Here is a 20,298-nt window from a genome sequence, read left to right as displayed (position 1 = left end):
GAGTAAATTAGCCGTCAGGGCTAAGCTGGACAATACCAGCTCTTATTCTGCACATTCTGCATAAGTTTGGCTTTGTTTACACACTGGATGTGCATGTCTAATACTAACAATAACATTGAGGACAAATGAATTTAAATAAATTATTAAATGTTTTTTTCAGTGAAGTGGGTTGTTTGGGTCCCAGTAGTACAGAAAGACACATAAGCAGTAGATTAAAACTGGCCCAGTGACGCTCACTGGGAGCAACTGGTCTGACTCATGTGACCTTGAGGCCTCAGCCTGACCTTTACCTCTGAAGCATCGTCACCTTATTCAGGATTACGTGCAGATCTTTACGAGTGCACAGCTGCTTTTCAAACAGCCAACTTGCATCCACTTCCAGTTTTGGCAACAAAACTACAAATATTTCCACGAGATGAGCACCGACAATAGCATTTGTATAAGTGTGTGTGTGTGTGTGTGTGTGTGTCAGTGTGTGAGGGCCAAAAAGTGTGTTTCTAATTTAGCATTTATAGATGTGTGTGTGTGTGTGTGTGTGTGTGTTTGTGTGGGTGGGTCGGAGGGAGGCAGGAGTGCCCTTAGGTCACAATGACACTCTGTGGAAAAACAGTGTATTGTGTCTTCCTCTCTCATATTTCTCATCATCAGCACTGCCGCCATCCAAATTCCACTGGTGTGTTCACAGAAACTCAGCCCTGGCCCTGTTGTCAAGCCCCATCCTGCAATAATAGGAAACACAGCATCACTTTTCCACATTCTCCCCCACTTTTCGCTGCTAATCCAAAATATATGAGTTCCTGTTTGGAGCTGGCTCACTCAGAACTTGAATTTTTATTTTGGAGAAAAGACACATGCAGTTTGCTTTTATATCTAAAATGCTTCTGTTGCACATAATATCCTGCTTTTTTTACTGTGTTTGAGGGAAAGCTGCCACCTATTTGTATTGTACCACATCTTTTAGGCCAATGTTCTCCGTGATTGTAAAGGACATGAATGTGTTATGTTCTACATGGTTTAACAAGTGTAGGTGTTGGTTTCATTAAGTAAAGCTGAAATTTAAAACCATCTCTGAGCTTAAACCCAAATGTCTTGATTGTACAGCAGCAACAAGGTAAATAAGGGTGCATTTTGTTTGTTCATTTTATTTTACTAAACACTTTTATATTATAAATGACCATTTACATTATTATCACACACGATAAAACCATGTTCTAGTGTTCTGATGTGTTTCCATCTGTCCTCCTCTAAAGCTACCTACTTGAGTCAAATTGAAGTTGGACTCGTTCTCTGCCTTAGAAGACTTTTCTAAGAGATAATTTCCTCAAAAATCGAAAGTTACACTAAAACTAGCTGGTTGTTAAGACGTTATCTCAACTGATTTAATGGGAAGTACAAAGTTAAAGTCTGCTACAGTCTTGTTGTGAGCTGCTAAACCAAGTAGCAGTAGCTAAATAGTACTAAGGAAGATGAAGGTGCTGCTGTTTCACCCTCTTTCGTCTGGCGAGTCCAGACTTTACAGTCGTGAACTTGTTCTGGAGACATTTATTTGCTCAGAGGCAGCTAAGGCAGCAGTCTACTGTATAATAGAGTAATTTGACTACTTCACCACATGATGGAGACAAAGGCTAACCATTCAACTTCAGCTGCTCGACTGATGTTTTTTAAAATTAGTATATTAAGTTAGCATTTTCTGTATTCATTAGTCATAACGTGGTGTGCTCCTATTCATAATTATACTGGTCTATTACAGTATGATGACTTTATAAACAGACGTCTTATAAGTCGTTAACATGGTTAAAGATGCTGAACTGACAAGATAGCACAGCACTTACAGCTGTTGTAGTGTGATATTGCACGAACAGGTAAATCACTGCTTTTATGCTGTCAAAGTAAGAGCATGGTCCATGTTTTCATGAATCAACCTATGCTGTCTGTAGACTGGTGAGGTTTGGAGTGCAGAACTTACAGTTTACAACACTAAGTGCTCTGATATTTGTTTCCGTTATAAGCAGGTACAGTAGAGTCGTCCTTTTGTTCACGTGATGTTGTGCAACACATTCTCTGCTGGTGGGCTGCCGCTGCACCGCTCAGCGTGTGGGTGGTCTGGACTGGGTGAAGGAGACAGGGATTAACACCAGGCCTGCCTTAAGGAAGTGAGAGAGAGACAGAGAGACACGGAGGAGAAGTAGACGTCTGTCCACCAGATGTGCTGTTTGGCCGAGTAGAGGACGTTAATGAAATAGAGAAAAAGGGAATGAAAAGGCTTTTGGTCACGGGGCTTAGTGACAACTGGCTGCATTGTGGCTGAAGTCATGTCCAGCCTCCCTCTACCTCATCCACTCAAGTTCAAGTGTGTGTGTGTGTGTGTGTGTGTGTGTGTGTTCTGGTTGTCTGTGGTTTGGTTTTCTATGCAACAGAAACATATCCACACTCTCTCTCTCTCTCTCTCTCCATCTCCTTTTCCGTTCTCAGAGGCATTTCTGCAGACTATTACTGTGTACAGATTAAAGCAGTGATGGCCGCCTGTCAAAACATGTCCAGTTACTACGTGTGTGTGTGTGTGTGTGTTTAAGAAAGCCGTTGATGAGAGGTAATGAGACAGGTTGAATATAAGATATAATTTTCAATGCAGTGTAAAATATATTATGTAAAATAATTTAAATGCTTTTTATGTTTTGGATGAAAATATAAAGCAGAAACTTCACGTTTACACGTTTAAAATGTCACAAATCTGCAGAACAAACAGCATCTGTATAGATCTGAAACCGTTTTATAGAATATAAACCGTTTTAAATATTTGAATCCTGGATTTATATATTCCTTTAGCTTGAGGTCTGAAGGTGGTGTGAAGAATGTAACAGCTGGTAGCTGGACATTATGTTTTTTACAGGTTTTATTTGTTTGTTTCTTTGTTTTTGCAAATACCAGGTGTTTAGGAAGTTTAGATTTTATTTATTTTTTCTTTACATTTTACATTTTTCTGCCTCTGAATATTTGCCGCGTTTGATGGACGCCACACAGAGTATTTGGTGACAGCTTCTTTGTTTCTCAGTACCTGTGGATTCAATCCTTCTTTGACTGCAGCATCTCGTGTGTGTCTGTGTGTGGTTTACAGCTGTTTACATAGTTCACAGTGGGTGAGCCCAGTTCAACAAGCCCTACCTCAGGGATTCAGGTGTTCTTTAGGCCAATAAACTCTGGATACGTTTAAGAGGATAAAGATGCAGCTTGTTACACAGCAGGACATTAAAAACACCGTCCTAAACGCCATCTGTATTTCCAAGATCGTCATATAAACTAGAGTTTGTGTTTGTATTTGTCCTGTTTGCGTTGAAGCCTTTACCCCGGTCCTTCATATTTCTTCTCACTGGCTCATTTCACCTCAGAACATTTGCTCATAATTACATATTCGGGTAAATCCGCAAGCATGCGAAGGCAAACACACATGAATAAGGGTAAATGGGGCTTCCGTCCAACTCAGCTACAACAGCTACCTGGAACTGTTAAAAGTTATTTTGATTGATGTTCTGGTTATTTAGTGCTATTAGGTTTTATCACACATGGCACAGTTGTTATTATTTGTGTGCAGAGCAGTGAAAGTTACTTTTCTCACACAAGTTATAGAGCAATCAATGCAGGAAAATAAAAGCACCTTTATTTCTCTAAAGACTCAGTGTTGTCTCATGTAGATACTTAAATATAGAGAGGCTTACTGATTTGAAAAGTGTGTGTTAATGGGTAAATGAGAAGCAACACTGTAAAATGGTGTTTTTCAAATGCAGATTTTAATAAGATTACAGCAAAGACGTAATCATTACACAACTTGAGAAGCATGGCTGGAAGTAGATGTGTGTCTTTTGATTTGTTTTTGTTTTGTTTTATCACTAAAAGGCTTTTGCAGAGAAGTGACATACTCCAGAAGATGCCCACACAGTCACTCTGGTCATAAAGACTTACTTATTTTTGCATACAAATAAGATTAAAATACAGATTTCTCTCATTCCTCCACATGGATCATTGGTGCAGCCAACATAACAACATAACAAGTGCTGGACATCTCAAACCAGCCTGATAGACAGGATGCTTCCTCTCTGCTGCAGTAATGTTTGTGCATCAGATTCAGATGTATCACTGGGGTTGGAGCTGATCAACAGATGCAGACACACACAGACACATAAACACACATGCCCAGAATTGCACATACACGAGTTGACTGTCACTAACAGTCTGAAATGAAACAGACTCTGCATTCAGACATTCCTGTTCTCTGTTCTCGCTTCTTCTCTTCATTCACTGTCCAGGTCACTCGACCACCTCTCTCTTGTTGATGCAGGGAGAAGGGGACAATGGTGCGTTCACTGTCAGCAATTAATAGATTATTATCAGCAACTTTATTTCTATAAAAGAGCCATTGAAATGAATCGGATCGTTCATGAACATAACATCACTAACACAAACATGACATAGAAACTGTCTGAGACGACGCAAGAAAGCATCAGGTTTGTTTGATGTGACATGAAAACAACGTGAACCATGTATAACAATCAACACATTACTAGTTTCAGTGTTGTAGTGTGTGATTTAGAAAATTTCTGGAACATCAGCATGGTGCATGAGGAAAAAACGTTCACAACATTGCATGTAAACAGAGCAAAGAGCAAAAGAGGGTGAAGAGTAGTGTGCTTTAAAGAGACCTAAGAGTCAACAAGGGTGGTCCATCGCTGCTTGGAGTGTTGTCAACAATACAGCGTAAAACATCTTGGCCATCCCGTTCTTCCTAAGCTCTCCTAACTGAAGGTAAGAGGCATCGTTGGAAATGGAGAAGGGAAATTTGAGCTGCAGTTCACACTGATCTGAACTCTGTTTCTATCTTGCTTCTCCCTCCCACGTTACTTCTCCTTTACGTCTCCTTCCAGCAAACCAGACCTCAAATTTGTAAAATCTAGTTCAAGCCAGTTGGTTTGAATCCAATGCCGGCTTTTGATGTGAACATATTTGGAAAGGGTCTAACGCAGAGGTTAATTCTGATCCAAACATACTAAAGAATTATAAAGCCAGAACTCATTAATGAACCACCCCCCTCTCTCCTGTAGCCCTGGCTTGCGTCTCCAGCACCTGTCAGCTACACTGTTTTATGAGCACTGGAGGTAAGAGTGGATACAAAGCAGCAGAGTAAAGCAGTTTGCAGGAGGAGAGAAAATGTGATATTCAGTGCTGCTGCAGTGTGGAGCACAGTGCAACACACAGCACAGTGTATACTGAAACACTCAGAGAGCAGCTGCTGTTCCAGCAGATCTCAACCTGTCTTTTATGCAATTGAGAAAGGACAGGTGCCTAATAATCATCATCATCATCATCATCATCATCATAATCGTAATAGAAATAACTGTAGAAATGCACATCCCCTGTGCTTTTCCCATCAAGTCAATGTCTGTATTTACTGGTAGATCTGTCTGTACCCTGCTTTTTATATGTGCGAGTGTTTGTGGTTTTTGAGGTTTTTCACTTGTTACAAGCCGATGGCTAATTGCACTGAGTTGATGCAGTGAGTGGATTGATCACAGGTGTGGGTCGGTGCAGTCTCTCCTCCTGCAGGCTATTTAAGAGCACTTGTTGTTGCCTACCAGTCAATGTTTGACTCTGTGCCTTTTCTGCTTACAGATGTTGTACACGTCTTTGCAGTTGATTTATTGGGTACCTATTTTTCTGTGTTCCCTCTGTGTGTAGGAAATGTCTATACATGTAACTTTGTGATGACGTTTACCTTATAGAGTATAGTGTGTGTCTCCGCTGTGTGCAGGCCAAGGTCTGTTTTAGGCACAGCTCCTTTGAGGCTGGTTGGGTTCGTGTAAAAGTAAAAACTGAAGTGAATCCTCTGGTGTGGCAGTGGAGGATCAGTAAACACTACTACACAACAAGTCTAAGAGCTGTGATCTGAGTGAGTGAGTGGAAAGCTGGCAGCTTCCTGCATTTTGTAGTAGTAGTAGTATGTTGTCGTCATGGACCTAAATTGAACAAAGACATTGACTGTTCCCTTTCGTGTCTCTTTAGTGTAACTGGTGTAGGACCTGCTGTCTCAGCCTCCCACCTGTTACTGTTTCAGGTCTTTAATGATGGAGATAATAAGTCACCATTTTGTAACATGGTTTCCTGTGTATCAGGATATTATATGAACCTGCGAGTGGAATCAAACTATAGATAGCCTCAAGGTAAATTGGGTTTTAGTGTAGTTCAGTTTTAATGTTGTTGTTGACATTCACAAACTGTCACACAGCATCCTGCAAACTAAAAGTCTCCAGGGTTTTTTATTTTTATTTTTCATAATTCAATTTTGTGCAACTGCTGACGGTACAGTTTTATTCTTAAATGTTGCACAACATTTACATATATAGTGTCATGAGGAAAGCCAGTGGTTGGAAAAGCAGAAGCGTGTAGTTCACTTCACCTTTCACTAGTACTGTAAATCTGTAGAACATCACACCATTAGCATTTATACTAACTGATGCATCCCAGGGTGCTTTTCTCCTGCTGTGTTATGCAGTAGGTGGTGATGTCGCATATTGTTCGGCCTTAACGCAGGTAGGATTAGAACAGATTCAGTGACAGCTGTATAACCTGTGCAGCACTAAATGCCGAAAACACAAATCAGTGCTGTTCTTCCAACTTTTGCATGTCACATATACGTAGACTATGTCTGGACTGTAAAGGACTGTGCACAGGTTTTCCACCCTTTTCACTGTCTTTTGTTTTATTAATTATTATTTATATATATCTCAACAAAGACAGGAATAATATTTTAGGAAGTTTCTTTATCAGCATTCAAACAGCATTTCCGTGGAATAAAGACGCCTCCCTCTTCAGCCTTGTTCTATAAAAACCCCAGCACGCAGACTTTGATGGTCTTGGATGAGGAACGTGAACTGTCTGTGCTACTTTTTTTTATTCATTGTATAATAACTTCACACACAGACAGCGACCATGGGAAACACATCCTCATGTAACTAAAGGACGAAAAGAAAAGGCCTGTCTTTACGTCCAGTGAGGTGTGCAGAGAAGAAGAAATCCTTTTGGCCTTTTGCAAAGAAGCGAAGGACTGAAAATGATGCCAGTGCAGTGGCTTTGGTAATGAGGACAGGAACGGTGAAGAGGGATGAGAAGGTGGCGATGTATCGAGGTAATTACAGCAACAGCTTTAGTGGAATTTTAATATCAGACGTGTGTCACGAAGACTGTTTGTGTCACCTTTTCATGCCCCTGCTCTCTGTCATGTGTTGTTGCTGTCTAAAAGCACTCTGCCTATATATTGACGATGTTAAAGATGACAAAGGCGATTTATCGACATGCCTGAGGCAAAATCACTAAAGCGTTATCTACTGCAGTGCCCGTACAGAGGCAGGCTTTCAGGTGGAAGCTGTCATTGATACAAATGACACTAATAGTGCTGAAATGAAGTTTGATCACTTTGAATGTGTTAACAAACTTGTTGAAACAGGTTCAGGATGCCAAGGAAGTGCAATCCCAGTTCCAGCTCAGGGCAAGGGTCAAAAAAATGACCCAAAGTGGCTGCTTTTTACCCATCCAAGTGATATGTCCAGAAAGATTCATTTAGAAATAATTGAGAAGTATCTGAAGAAATCCCCACAAATCCCCACAGGACACAAATGCATGGAACAAACCCTGCATCATCAACAAAGGACTCAGAGCTCATTCAGACCTATTGATGGTTGGTTCGTCTGTGACTGTTTCACAAAAGGCTTTTTGTTTGCAACAGATGAATATATGAAATTCTGGCAATCCTTTATCCTTTATCAAGGCTTGATTTATTTGTACTATATACATTTTGATTTTTCATGATTAATTTGAGTGATGTTTTTTTATACTAATGGTGTAATAAGAACTTTCTTTGTTTCCTTTATTATAACACAAACGTCTGTATCAATAAAGACACAAACAACAGAAAACGTCTGCCTGTTATTAATGGAAAATAACAGTGATTCTTCTTAAGTGTTCAAACAAAACCTATTTGTGTGTTACTGTAGAAAACAAATGTGATTACCTAATAAAATAAAATATGTAGTCAAGGAGCTACTGTAAGAGTCAGAATGAGAGAGAGAGTCAGAATCTACCTTGTTTAGTTTACATTTTAGCTTTAATGTGTAAATGTATAAGTTCATCAGTTTGCTTCTAAAATAAATAAATTCTGCTGATTTAATGTAGTACTGTAAACTTTGCTACTGCAAAATCAAAAAATCTGTTCTCTCTTTCCTACTATAGATAGAAATCTATAACCTGAAACTCACTTTGATCATTACTTAATCCCTTTATAAGTTTGGGTCCTGAATCCTGATCCTCAATTTTCAAGAATTGGCTGAAAAAGAACTCTTCCGAAAAATGTTCTGCACTTAAAACCTTATTTTAAAAAAACAAACAAACTTGCAACTATACCCCATGAAACGGAAATAGCTCTTTCTAGAGCATGTTATTGTTAAGTTCATCTCCTTGGGTTAGATATTTGATTGCTTTGTACCTCACTGGTGAGTTGCTTCGGATAAGAGCGTCTGCCAAATAACTAAATGTAAATAATGCATGTGCTTCAAATACAAGTAAACCTGTGAAATAAATTATATATTATATAAAACTGATGTCATCAAAGCCTCAGTCAAACTTTCGTTCCCGACTTTCATCCAGGCTTATCACTATCTCCCATTACATTGTTTTACCATGACATCGCTTTTCCAGAAAGGATCAAGAAGGTTTAAGAAATGAGGGAAATGTGTGCACATGATTCCTGCTTCATTGTCAGATAAAACTCTTCTAGGTTTCACAGAGCAGTGGAAAACCTCAGTTGACGCCAGCACAGAAAAGCTGGTTCCTCTTATGTGAGACTGATTGAGAAAATCTACCCCAGGAATTGTGAATATACTGATGTACTACATATAGTATACAGCATAGTGTTAATTTCACATCACATTTAATATGTTTTGTTCTAGTGGTCACAGCTCAGATCAGTGGAAAAGGATCATCAGGATGATGTGATATGATATGATATGATATGATATGATATGATATGATATGATATGATATGATATGATATGATATGATATGATATGACACTGGTCTGTAATGTAGTGAAAAGAGTCAAAATCAGTTAAATGTGTAAAAGTTCATTTAAATGTTCTTTTTCTTATGCCTCACATCTCAACTCTAACATTTTGTTTATGTGTGGTCTCTATTTCGGTCATGTATGATGTGAAGAAGCCTGTTAAATGACAGACACTGTGGAAAACCCTCGTCCTAGTGTGGCTGTGAGGTTTTGGCTCCTGGCTTAGGTCACTCTCTTCCTGGCTACACCCTGTACAACATTGACCTAACTTGTTGCACAAGTGTGAAAATTTAAGCAATAATATGAGATTTTATTGTAGCCTCTGAAGGGGAATTGAATGGATTTAATTTTACAAAGACTTAATGTTGCTTAACTGAAAAATGAACAGAGGTTTATGGGGACATATCACAGTACAATAATAACAATAGTTTCCTCACAGGATTTCCATTCACAGGAAACTGATTTCTTGCCAAAACAAAAGAAGCAGGAAACTTCATCTTCCTATTTTCAGTTCAACATTGATTCGAGTCAGTTTGACTTATTTGGAAGGCACATTTCTCTCTAACTTCACATTTCTAATTTGTCTTGTATCTAATCTAATTTGTAACCTGAGAGAAACTAATATATTAAAATATCCAGTGTTACTCATGAAACATTAAATCTGTACATTTTATGTTCCCCCAAGGTTTTAGCTGAACACCTCCAGACCAGGACAAGCACACACATATACGACTGAACTATTTAATTGTTTCTCCTGATTGGCCGGTCAGGTATACAATCAGCAATAATAAAATACAATAATAAAATAAAACCTAAATCATATTTTTCATATGAAGTTCTTTAAGGACTTTAAGGTTCCCTTGACTTGTTGTCTAGCACCATCATGAGGTTCACAGTTGTGTCTCTACTGCGCAGACGTTTATGTTTCCCACAGGGTGAAACGTCATCCCCTTCGTGACCCTCTTGACTTTTCATTTTGAATGATTATGACCGATAATGTTTTTATGAATAAATACCTGCAACTCCAATGACATTGCATAATGCCAGTGAAAATTATACCTGCTAAAAATCAGCATGTAAATATTGTCAGTGAAGCAGCCTCAGAGTTAAATAAACAGTGTGTACACAGAAAATAAACCAAGATGAATTAGAAAACCTCTCTAGGAAACATTAGTGTAAGTTTGTGATTTGGATGAAATGGCCCTTTAGGTCACAGCGTCAGGAGCAAGTTGAATAAAAGAGATTAATAAAAACCAAATGCCGTTCATCAAAGATGGTGTTTGTTGACGGTTCCTTTTTCCTTTTTCCTGCTTTTCTTCTTCTCAAATTCCTCCCTCTGTGTCATTTGTTCACCAAGAACCTCATCACAGAACAAAACACAGAAAGACAAAATCTTTAATGGGCTGGATGAGTTGAGGGTTGACTGATGTAATCAGCTCACATGACATCATGTCTCCGGCTCTCTGCTTTCACTGCTTGTTTGGTGGTTAAACACAGCTGGAGCAAATAAAATTATTCCTGCAGTTTTCCCATTTTCTGCTGTTGTCGTGTCTTATTTCGAATATAATCACACACAACTCCTCCCATTACACATCCACCACCTACCTTAGAGTTTATTGAGCGTTTCTCATCGTGGACATTTGGATCAAAAGTTGAATAAAGTTGAGCCCTGGAAGCCAAATGGTCGAGGTGCATAGCACCCAACAGTAGTATTGTGGGTTTGTCATAGCCCTGTGTCGCCCCACAAGCTTCCTGTCTCCTCTGCACTGCCGTTTGCAAATAAAGGACAAATTAATGCCAAAAAATGATATGGAAGCCCTAAAAACAATTAATAAAAAAACTAAACCACAATAAAAGGAAAAAAAGGTTCATAGTTAATTTAAAACAGTGAAATAAAAATTCTAAATTTTGACTTTTAAATTATTATTAATTAAAAACAAAATGACTTTACTTACATTTCAACACATTTTGACTGGTGTTGTTCCCTTATTCACATACACCCTCCTAGAAATGTGCATTATTGTTCGTATTGGTGGTGTCTTTATGACTGACTTTGGTCAGTCTGCTGTTTTTGTGCTTTAGAAATAAAGTTGACCTGACTTGACTTGACTTGACTTATGAATTTAGAATTAGTGATGTGAAATTAATAGAACATATATTTAGAAATTATATCTTCAAAATACAATTATAAAATATTTAGTTTTGTTTTGTTTTGTTTTTTATGAGTTTGCTGAATTCCCACAAATCATTAAATTAACTATGTCTCAAATGCTTAAAAATGACAAAGGTTAGTCGATTAAAATGTCAAACTTCTACTTGTGGCCTGTTTATTAGAGTGTAGTTTAGTAGTTAAAAGTGCACAAACATTGTAAATCTGGTATATTTTATTTGAATCATTTAAAGAAGAACAGCTATTCAAAACGTTTGCATCAAACACACAAAGAGCTGGATAGATCATGGCCTGTTTGTCAGTTTGAGCCATTATTAAAATGTTTAGTATTTGTAAAGTAGAGTTCAGGACAAACAGGGACACCCTTAGAAATAAATTATAAAAAAAAAAAAACTAAATGATCCCAGTGGGAAACCTGGATAATTGAGAAGTAGAGTAGCTTGAACTAATTCCGTGCAGCAGGACAGGAGCCAGGGACGAGGAGTTTGGAGCCACTGGAACAACTGCGCAGCGTCCCGAGTCGAAATGATCCAACGTGAGACAAGAAGGGGAACTCTTAGAGAGAAGCGAGGAGAGTGCAGGTACGATGCTGGGAGCCGTGGGACAGCTCAAACGGCCTCTGATGGTCAGGTCGTGGTACAAACCAGGACCCATCCTGTGCGCTCCGAGGAAAGGAAACACAGACACCCGGCTGCGCTCCTGCGCTCCGGAGTCTTTCAGCGCTCTCAGATGCAGCTGTTCCCTCTTGAAGCGTCTCCGCCGCCGAAGGAAACTCCCGTTTTCAAACATATCGGCCGACATGGGATCCAGGGTCCAGTAATTCCCCTTCCCGGGATTTCCAGGCTCTCGGGGCATCTTGACAAAGCAGTCATTTAGAGACAAGTTGTGGCGGATCGAGTTCTGCCAAGAAGGGAACCTCTCCCGGTAATACGCGAAGCGCAGGCTGATAAAATCACAGATCTCACTGAGGGTCCGTCTCTTCCTCGGGCTCTGCAGGATGGCCATGGTGATGAGAGCGATGTACGAGTAGGGGGGTTTCACCGAGGGGCTTCTCCTGTCCGGACCATCCTGTAGCCGGACAGCAAAGCCTCCCTTCGAGGCGCTTGGCTCCAACTCTGATTTAGTCTTATTTAACGGTAACAAATACGCACTCCTCGCACCTTCACTGGCATCTGTCTGCCCCGTTTCCTCCATGACTTTACAGTCCAAGGTCATGGTCCTCGGAACATCCGGGCGAGATCAGCCTGTGTCCAGGTCAGAACAGGAACAGAGCCCGGTGTCTCCTCTCATTCACACAAACATGTGCATCTGACACCTTCGATTTTTTTTAGACTCCAACTCTAAACTTTCTCCTCCTCCTGCGCCTGCAAAGTTCTCTCCATTAAAACAACAGCAGATACAAACCAGGAGCTCACCACAAAGTAGACTTTAGTGTTAGTGTTTATGTTGCTGCAGCAGAGTAAAACTGTTTTAGACTGAAATATGTTTAATGCAAAAAAATGTTTTTATGGGCTAGATGATCTTTTTTCACTTATAACTCTTTACTTGACTCAAAGAGAGCCCTGCACAAGAATTCCTTCATACCTGGATTCTCTGTTTATGCATAAATGACAAAGAAAAACAAACCAAATATCTTGAATCTTGAAACCAGCACATTCATTGTATTGTGCATGTTCCCATCTTGTCTTATTTCCTTCAGTGCTCCTCATAGCTGGATGGTTTACCTCACGGTGAGAGATGCAGCTCTTTTTCTCTCTCCCTGACTGTTTTAAATAAGAGGAAGATCTTATCTGTTTTGAAATAATGGCTGAACTGTATTAATCTGGGTGAGACCACCCACCTCACAGGATTGTCCTGCAGGACGAGCTGAGGAAGCTGTGGGACGTCTCACTGATGACTAATTCTTCCCTTTAGCTCTGTCAAACTAATATTATTTTATAATCATTGCTTCATTTGGGTTTTATATTGGACACGTTAACAGTCAACGTGTTACACACAAAAGACCCAAGAAACATATGGGATGTTTCATTCTGAATTTAATAAAGACCGAAAACATGCAAGCACAAAACTCCCATCCCCCCTCACAGAAAACAGCATGTAGCACAACATACTAAAGACATCAGTGCAAAAATGCAACCAACAAGAACCCAAATATAAAACAAGACAATACACCCTCACCAAAAAAACACCAATTACAATTAGAAACAATGACATAGAAAAAAAACATATATAACTTTGACTTATAATCATATTATATATTATATAATAAATGTGTCGGCACTGACCAGTCTTACTGTAGAGGTCAAGACCAGTAAACTGCTTTGCCATTAATCACAGTGAACACAGCACTGAGCTCAGGTTGTAGGTTTTAGTCCTGTACAGGAAGAACTTTCTACTGCAGCTGTCAGCCAGTGCTGACCATGATGCACAGTCAACACTGAAGCTATTTAGACATAAACAACATAACGTTTAACTTTCCAGCAAATGTTTCTAGTTCTTAGCTCCACAGTATCCAGTTTATATACGTATATTTAATTCAAAGAGAAATGTATTTGGTCAAAGCAGTGTGGTTGTGGCATGTATAAATGAGAGGATGATGCTGCTCCTTCAGTTGTTCCTACTAATAATGAACTGTAGAGGACAGAGAACAGTCTTCACGTTTCGTGTGTGTGTGCAGAGCTGCATCACACATGGACATAAAAACCTTTGGTCTGGATGTGTTCTCTAGTTGGTGTGTTTCCGCTGAGCTGAGGCCAGTTTCACAAAGTTTCCACACTTGAGGCAGCTGGAGTTGGAGTTGCCCTCTTTCCTCGGGATGTGCCAGCAGTTGACACAGCGCACTCTGTACTTCTTATACCTTCAAAAGTCAAGACAGAAAAACAATAATACAGTGGTGATTAGGTTTCTTCAACAAAATGTGGATGTATGTTTGAATATGGTTTTCCACAAAAAAATATAATCAGCCTATTAACTAATTAAATATTGATTTCTTTTTTAGAATGTTGCAGCCAAAACAAAAAATGCATCCATGTGGAACCCGTAGAACCCACAGTGACACTTTAAAATGTTTTATTTACTTTTTGGCAGTGTCCTGTCCAACAGTGTGTCCAAGTGTGTTTTTAGCCAGGTGTACTATACTTTTCTTGATTAGGTGTCACCAATGTGTTCCACATGGTCACTTGGTTTGTTTCATATCCCTCATAATTTTCCTTTTAGTAGAAATGAGTCTGAGTTTTAATGGGTTAAAAGTTCTGTTCTGTTATTTGTTTTTTGTGATATTCAACATCCAGCTGTGTTAACATGAGCTACCTTATCCCACAAGCGTTACAAAGTGGGGTCCCATCCTCTGCATCCCTCCACATGGGGGTCTTCCTGGTGCAGCATGATGCACAAACTTTACCTTCTGGTGAAACAGAAAGAAACATATTTAGTAAATGTTCCAGTTGTTTTCAACTGAGTGTACTATAATTATTATTTTAAGTAATAGCTTCTATCCACATAACAGAAAGTATTTGTAATGGAAAACTATTTTCTAGACACTGACGCTACATTGCAATGAAAAGATATAATGCATATTAATGTGTTTCCATCTACAAAAAAACATTAGATTATTATTATTTATTTTTTCCTTTTCTCTAGACATACAGTATTACTTGGTTTTGAGGGAACTAGTCAATACCTGATATGTTTACAGACATTTCCATGTAGAACACCTGCCCTGATTCTGCTCAGTTACAAGTTTTGATGTGATGGTGTCCTCTAGTGGAGAACATTTGCATTTGCATAGACAGTAGACAAGAATCACAACATTCATTCAACTACAGTGCAAAGCTGCATATGTTTTCATTTTTAAAACATGTGCTAGTACAAACTCCATTTCCAGGTTGTCACTTTTTCTGAAAGCAATAAAAACTCAAATATGTGATTTGTTGATTTCCTCAAACATGTATATATCTGACAAAAGTAAAAAGAAAAAAATATATATTTTTTGTGACTAAGAAAATTTAGAGTTTGATGCTGCAACCCGTTAAAAAACAAACAAACAAAAAAAGGTAAGACAGAGATTTGTTTACTATCCATATAAAATATAAAAGTAACACAATTCTGTATATAGAAAAAAGGTGGCTATATTGGCAAATTAATGTAATATTAATGAGGTAAGTAAGAAAAATGACAGGTACGCACTGCTGTTTAGCAAGCCTGTATTAAAAGTAACATAAACTGGCTTCCATTTTCCTGAACAGTGTAGGATTACTTACTTGAAACACTCAGCATCGGGTCACTCTCCTCTTCTGAGCTGCTAGTTTTCAGGGATCTTTGGGATGTCCGTGTTCTCAGCTTCGGTTTTCGCACACTCTTGCACAGCTCCTTGCTGTGATGGGTACACATGAGGAAACACCAATATTGTGTGAGAATTTAACTTCAGTTTTCTAAATTGCCATGCAAACGTTTTATCAATCTGTCAGCACCTGTACTTTGAAGTTATGAGGAGCCGACACTGTTCCCTATTATCGTCCACTTCAGTGTCCATCCTGAAAGTCACTCCCTGCAAGTCTGGGTCTTGAATGTCAACACTCCGACTGGGATGAGGCTGTTTTCTTGGAGTCTTGGTCCTCCACAGCTGGGTTAATGGAGGAGACATTTCCTCCTTTTGCACATTTTGCTTTGAAATTGCAGGAGGTACATTACAGGATTTCAGTTGTGCTGAAACTTGAGGAGATTCTTCCTTTGTGGGAGTATGTGCATATTCTACATGCCCTGTCATTGTGTTATCTTGTTTTGGGAGTGAGTGACACTGTGAAGTGCTCAAAAAGAGTGAAGAAGGCAGGATGGGGCATGGTGGTGGCAGCTGCGACTCACATGGGGGCCCTGTAGTCTCAATAATGTTTGCATTAAAGTCTAGTGTTGGTTTTGACAGTGATACAGTAGCATCTTCATTTGAATTAAAAGTCAGTTTGGTATTTTGGGGTGCATCTGGGATATGTGTTTGTGCCAAAGGGGCTTTCAAGATATCCAGTTCCGTAGAAAAACTGTCTGACTTACACTCCTGATTCCACACCAACTGTCCATTAACACTGATCCTGACCTCCCTTTTGTCACCGTGTTGATACTGAGAAGATGTTGCTGCATTTTCCTCCACCAGTCCTGGTATTACAGCATCTGCTTTTCCAGATGGTTGAACACTACAGTTCATGTTGGACACACAACACTTTGGTTTGTAATTAATCACTGACTGAGTGATGTCCCCTCTCACATCTTCCACAAGTCTGACACAACAATTTTCTGTCACATCTGCTGCTGCAGTCAACAATTTGGCTGTTGGATGGGCTTTTGGTAAATTTGTGATAGATGACACTGAACTTCGGTTCGAGTCCTCTACAGATCTGTGATGCATCAGTCTCTCACACTGCAGGTTGATTAGACTCAGCACTTTCCAGGGGCTACTGCATTCATTGTGTGACTCAACTGAAATTGTGATTTTGCTACTGCAACTTTCCTCCTTCACACTGGTCACACTGTGCTGGCAGGGCTGAAATGAACATGCATCTGCTTCCTCCCTTTTAACAGTTAAATGATCCTGTCTGGGTGTCTCGTTAAGCCATTTGGGAGGAGAACTTGTGTCAAGGAAACTGTTATGGGTGGGGGATGCAAGTTTGGAAACTTCTTGGAAAAGGTAGAAGAGTGCAGAGGGGGAGGCTTCTTGTTCTGCTGCGTTCTGGTTTACCTGAATAAAAGCAGCTGGTGGCCTTGATCCTGTGCTCATTTTGAGCCAATATCTGCATTATAAATACAAGCACACAGAAGAGGTTGTGAGATAAATGAAATAAAAATAGAAAGATAAATTTGTTGGTACTCCTCTGTTAAAGAAAGAAAAACCCACAAAGGTCACTGGAATAACTTGAAAATGACAAAAGTAATAATAAATCAAAATGTACTAAAACTTAACTCATGAAAATCAGATATAGCTTTTGAGTTGTGATTCAACAGAAGTCTTTAAAAAAAACAAACTAATGAAACTGGCCTGGACAAAAATGATGGTGCCCCTAGATAAGAAGTTAAATAAATTTAATCACAGGGACATATTAAACTAAAGTGTGTCCTGTAATTAGCATCACATGTGTCTTCAAACTTGTGATAAGTCAGTCTGCCCATTTAAATTGTGGAAAGTGGCCACTGTGCTGTTTGGTATCATGGTGTGTACAACACTGAACATGGACCACAAAAAGCTAAAGAGAGAGTTGACTCAGAAGACCATCTCCAAGCAGTGTGATGATCCTGTGACTACAGTTACACATATTACGTCCCAGGATGTGGCCATAGGAGGAAAATTTAAGAGACAGATTATACAAATGGTAACTAGAGAACTTCCATAGAGATTAGAGATAAAATCCAAAGTCAAGGTCCATCGGAGTCAGACCACACCATCAGTCACTGTTTAAGCCAAAGTGGACTTAATAGAAGATGACCGAGGAGGACTCCACTGATGAAATCATAAAAAAAAATAAAAAAGACCATATTGACAAACCACAAAGCTTCTGGGAGAATGTCCTTTGGACAGATGAGACAAAACTGGAATTTTCTGGCAAGGCACATCAGTTCTATGTTCACAGACGCAAAAATTAAGCAAAAGTACACTGTACCTACTATGAAACACGGAAGAGGCTGGGTTATGTTCTGGGGCTGCTTTGCTCCATCTGGCACAGGCACACACAGTACAATGAAATCTCAAGACTTTCAAGGCATCCTGGAGCAAAACGTGCTGCCCAGTGTCAGAAAGCTTGGTCTTTGTCACAGGTCATGGTCGCCCAACAGGGTAATGAACCAAAACACAGCTAAAAACACCCAAGAATGGATAAGAACAAATCATCAGACTACTTCCATGAGTCCTGATCTAAATCACATTTAACACGTGGAAAGAGCTGAAACATGCAGTCTGAAGAAGTCACCCTTCAAACCTGAGACAGCTGGAGCAGTTTGCTGAAGAGGAGTGGGTCAAAATACCTGTCGACAGGTGCAGAAGTCTCATTGACAGGTACAGAAATCGTTTGATTGCAGTGACTGCTTCAAATGGTTGTGCAACTAAATATTAACTTAAGGGTACCATCATTTTTGTCTGGGCCTGATTCATTATTTTGTTTTTTAGTACAGTACATTTTTATTTTATTTAGTCGGTGTCAACAGTTGTTTCTTTGACCTCTGTGGGGTTTTCTTACTTTAAGGAAGGGTACCAACAATTTTGTCCACGTCTGTAGGTCGACAGATAGACAGATAGAGGATATGTAAATGAAGCTATGTGAAGCAGCAGTTAAGCTAGGCTACACAAGTTTTTACCGTTTTTTGTTTCCTACCCGTTAATAGCACTGCCTGTGGTCATGTTATGCTATTGAAAATTGAAATTAAAAGCGTGAAATAGCTTTCTTAAGATGTTTGCACTTATGAAATACGAGTTTATTAAGACTTTACAATGTTACATTCCACACGAACTAATCGGCGCTATTTTGTTCCATGATATTTGAAAGTGTTACAGGACGTGTTCTATGTAGTCTTTAGTCCTGTGCGCATATTTAAACCATGTCAACCATAAAGAAAAAGCGTCCACGATGAAACATGAGGTTTTGTTTCTAAATGTAACTCACCGGAGAAAAAGAAACAGAACTTCGAGGCGTCCGTGTTTCAAAAGAGCAGAACAGAAATGTAGCGTCTGACGTTCTACGAACGGAAGGAGGGTTCACAGAGGTAAACAATAAAAACAATAAAAACAATAAACAGACTGAACAATAAACAATAAAAACAATAAAAACAATAAACAGACTGAACAATAAACAATAAAAACAATAAAAACAATAAAAACAATAAAAACAATAAAAACAATAAACAGACTGAACAGTAAACAATAAAAACAATAAAAACAATAAACAGACTGAACAGTAAACAATAAAAACAATAAAAACAATAAACAGACTGAACAGTAAACAATAAAAACAATAAACAGACTGAACAATAAACAATAAAAACAATAAAAACAATAAAAACAATAAACAGACTGAACAGTAAACAATAAAAACAATAAAAACAATAAACAGACTGAACAGTAAACAATAAAAACAATAAAAACAATAAACAGACTGAACAGTAAACAATAAAAACAATAAAAACAATAAACAGACTGAACAGTAAACATTAAAAACAATAAAAACAATAAACAGACTGAACAGTAAACAATAAAAACAATAAAAACAATAAACAGACTGAACAGTAAACAATAAAACAATAAACAGACTGAACAGTAAACAATAAAAACAATAAAAACAATAAACAGACTGAACAGTAAACAATAAAAACAATAAAAACAATAAACAGACTGAACAGTAAACAATAAAAACAATAAAAACAATAAACAGACTGAACAGTAAACAATAAAAACAATAAACAGACTGAACAGTAAACAATAAAAACAATAAAAACAATAAACAGACTGAACAGTAAACAATAAAAACAATAAAAACAATAAACAGACTGAACAGTAAACATTAAAAACAATAAACAGACTGAACAGTAAACAATAAAAACAACAGTAACAAAACAATAATAACAGTAAACAGACTGAACAGTAAATAGACTGAACAGTCAACAGACTGAACAGTAAATAGACTGAACAGTAAACAGACTGAACAGTAAATAGACTGAACAGTAAATAGACTGAACAGTAAATAGACTGAACAGTAAACAGACTGTAAACAGACTGAACAGTAAACAGACAGTAAACAGTAAACAGACTGAAAAGACTGAACAGTAAACAGACTGAACAGTAAACAGACTGAACAGTAAACAGACTGTAAACAGTAAACAGACTAAAAAGACTGAACAGTAAACAGACTGTAAACAGTAAACAGACTGAAAAGACTGAACAGTAAACAGACTGAACAGTAAACAGACTGAACAGTAAATAGACTGAACAGTAAACAGACTGAACAGTAAATAGACTGAACAGTAAACAGACTGAACAGTAAACAGACTGTAAACA

The 20,298-nt window shown here is 38.5% G+C and overlaps 2 protein-coding genes across 2 annotated transcripts; both read right to left on the bottom strand.

Annotated features, from left to right (window-relative positions):
- Positions 1 to 11,539: 11,539 nt before the first annotated feature.
- Positions 11,540 to 12,550, bottom strand: LOC113162273 (forkhead box protein D1-like). Its single transcript, XM_026360329.2, has one exon. The coding sequence runs from the start codon at positions 12,486 to 12,488 to the stop codon at positions 11,667 to 11,669; it is 822 nt and encodes a 273-aa protein (XP_026216114.1). The 5' UTR covers positions 12,489 to 12,550; the 3' UTR covers positions 11,540 to 11,666.
- Positions 12,551 to 13,549: 999 nt separating this feature from the next.
- On the bottom strand, positions 13,550 to 18,960 carry zglp1 (zinc finger GATA like protein 1). Its single transcript, XM_026360299.1, has 5 exons — positions 18,911 to 18,960; positions 15,743 to 17,050; positions 15,533 to 15,645; positions 14,583 to 14,676; positions 13,550 to 14,130 (listed from the first exon to the last, which is right to left on the bottom strand). Exons 2-5 carry the CDS (start codon positions 17,035 to 17,037, stop codon positions 13,998 to 14,000), a joined length of 1,635 nt encoding a protein of 544 aa, XP_026216084.1. The 5' UTR covers positions 17,038 to 17,050; positions 18,911 to 18,960; the 3' UTR covers positions 13,550 to 13,997.
- Positions 18,961 to 20,298: the final 1,338 nt, after the last annotated feature.

This window comes from Anabas testudineus, chromosome 1, assembly GCF_900324465.2.
Source record: "Anabas testudineus chromosome 1, fAnaTes1.2, whole genome shotgun sequence".
Lineage (NCBI taxonomy): Eukaryota > Metazoa > Chordata > Actinopteri > Anabantiformes > Anabantidae > Anabas > Anabas testudineus.
The sequence above is the reverse complement of the archived record's forward strand: the minus strand, read 5'-3'. Positions and strand labels throughout refer to the sequence as shown.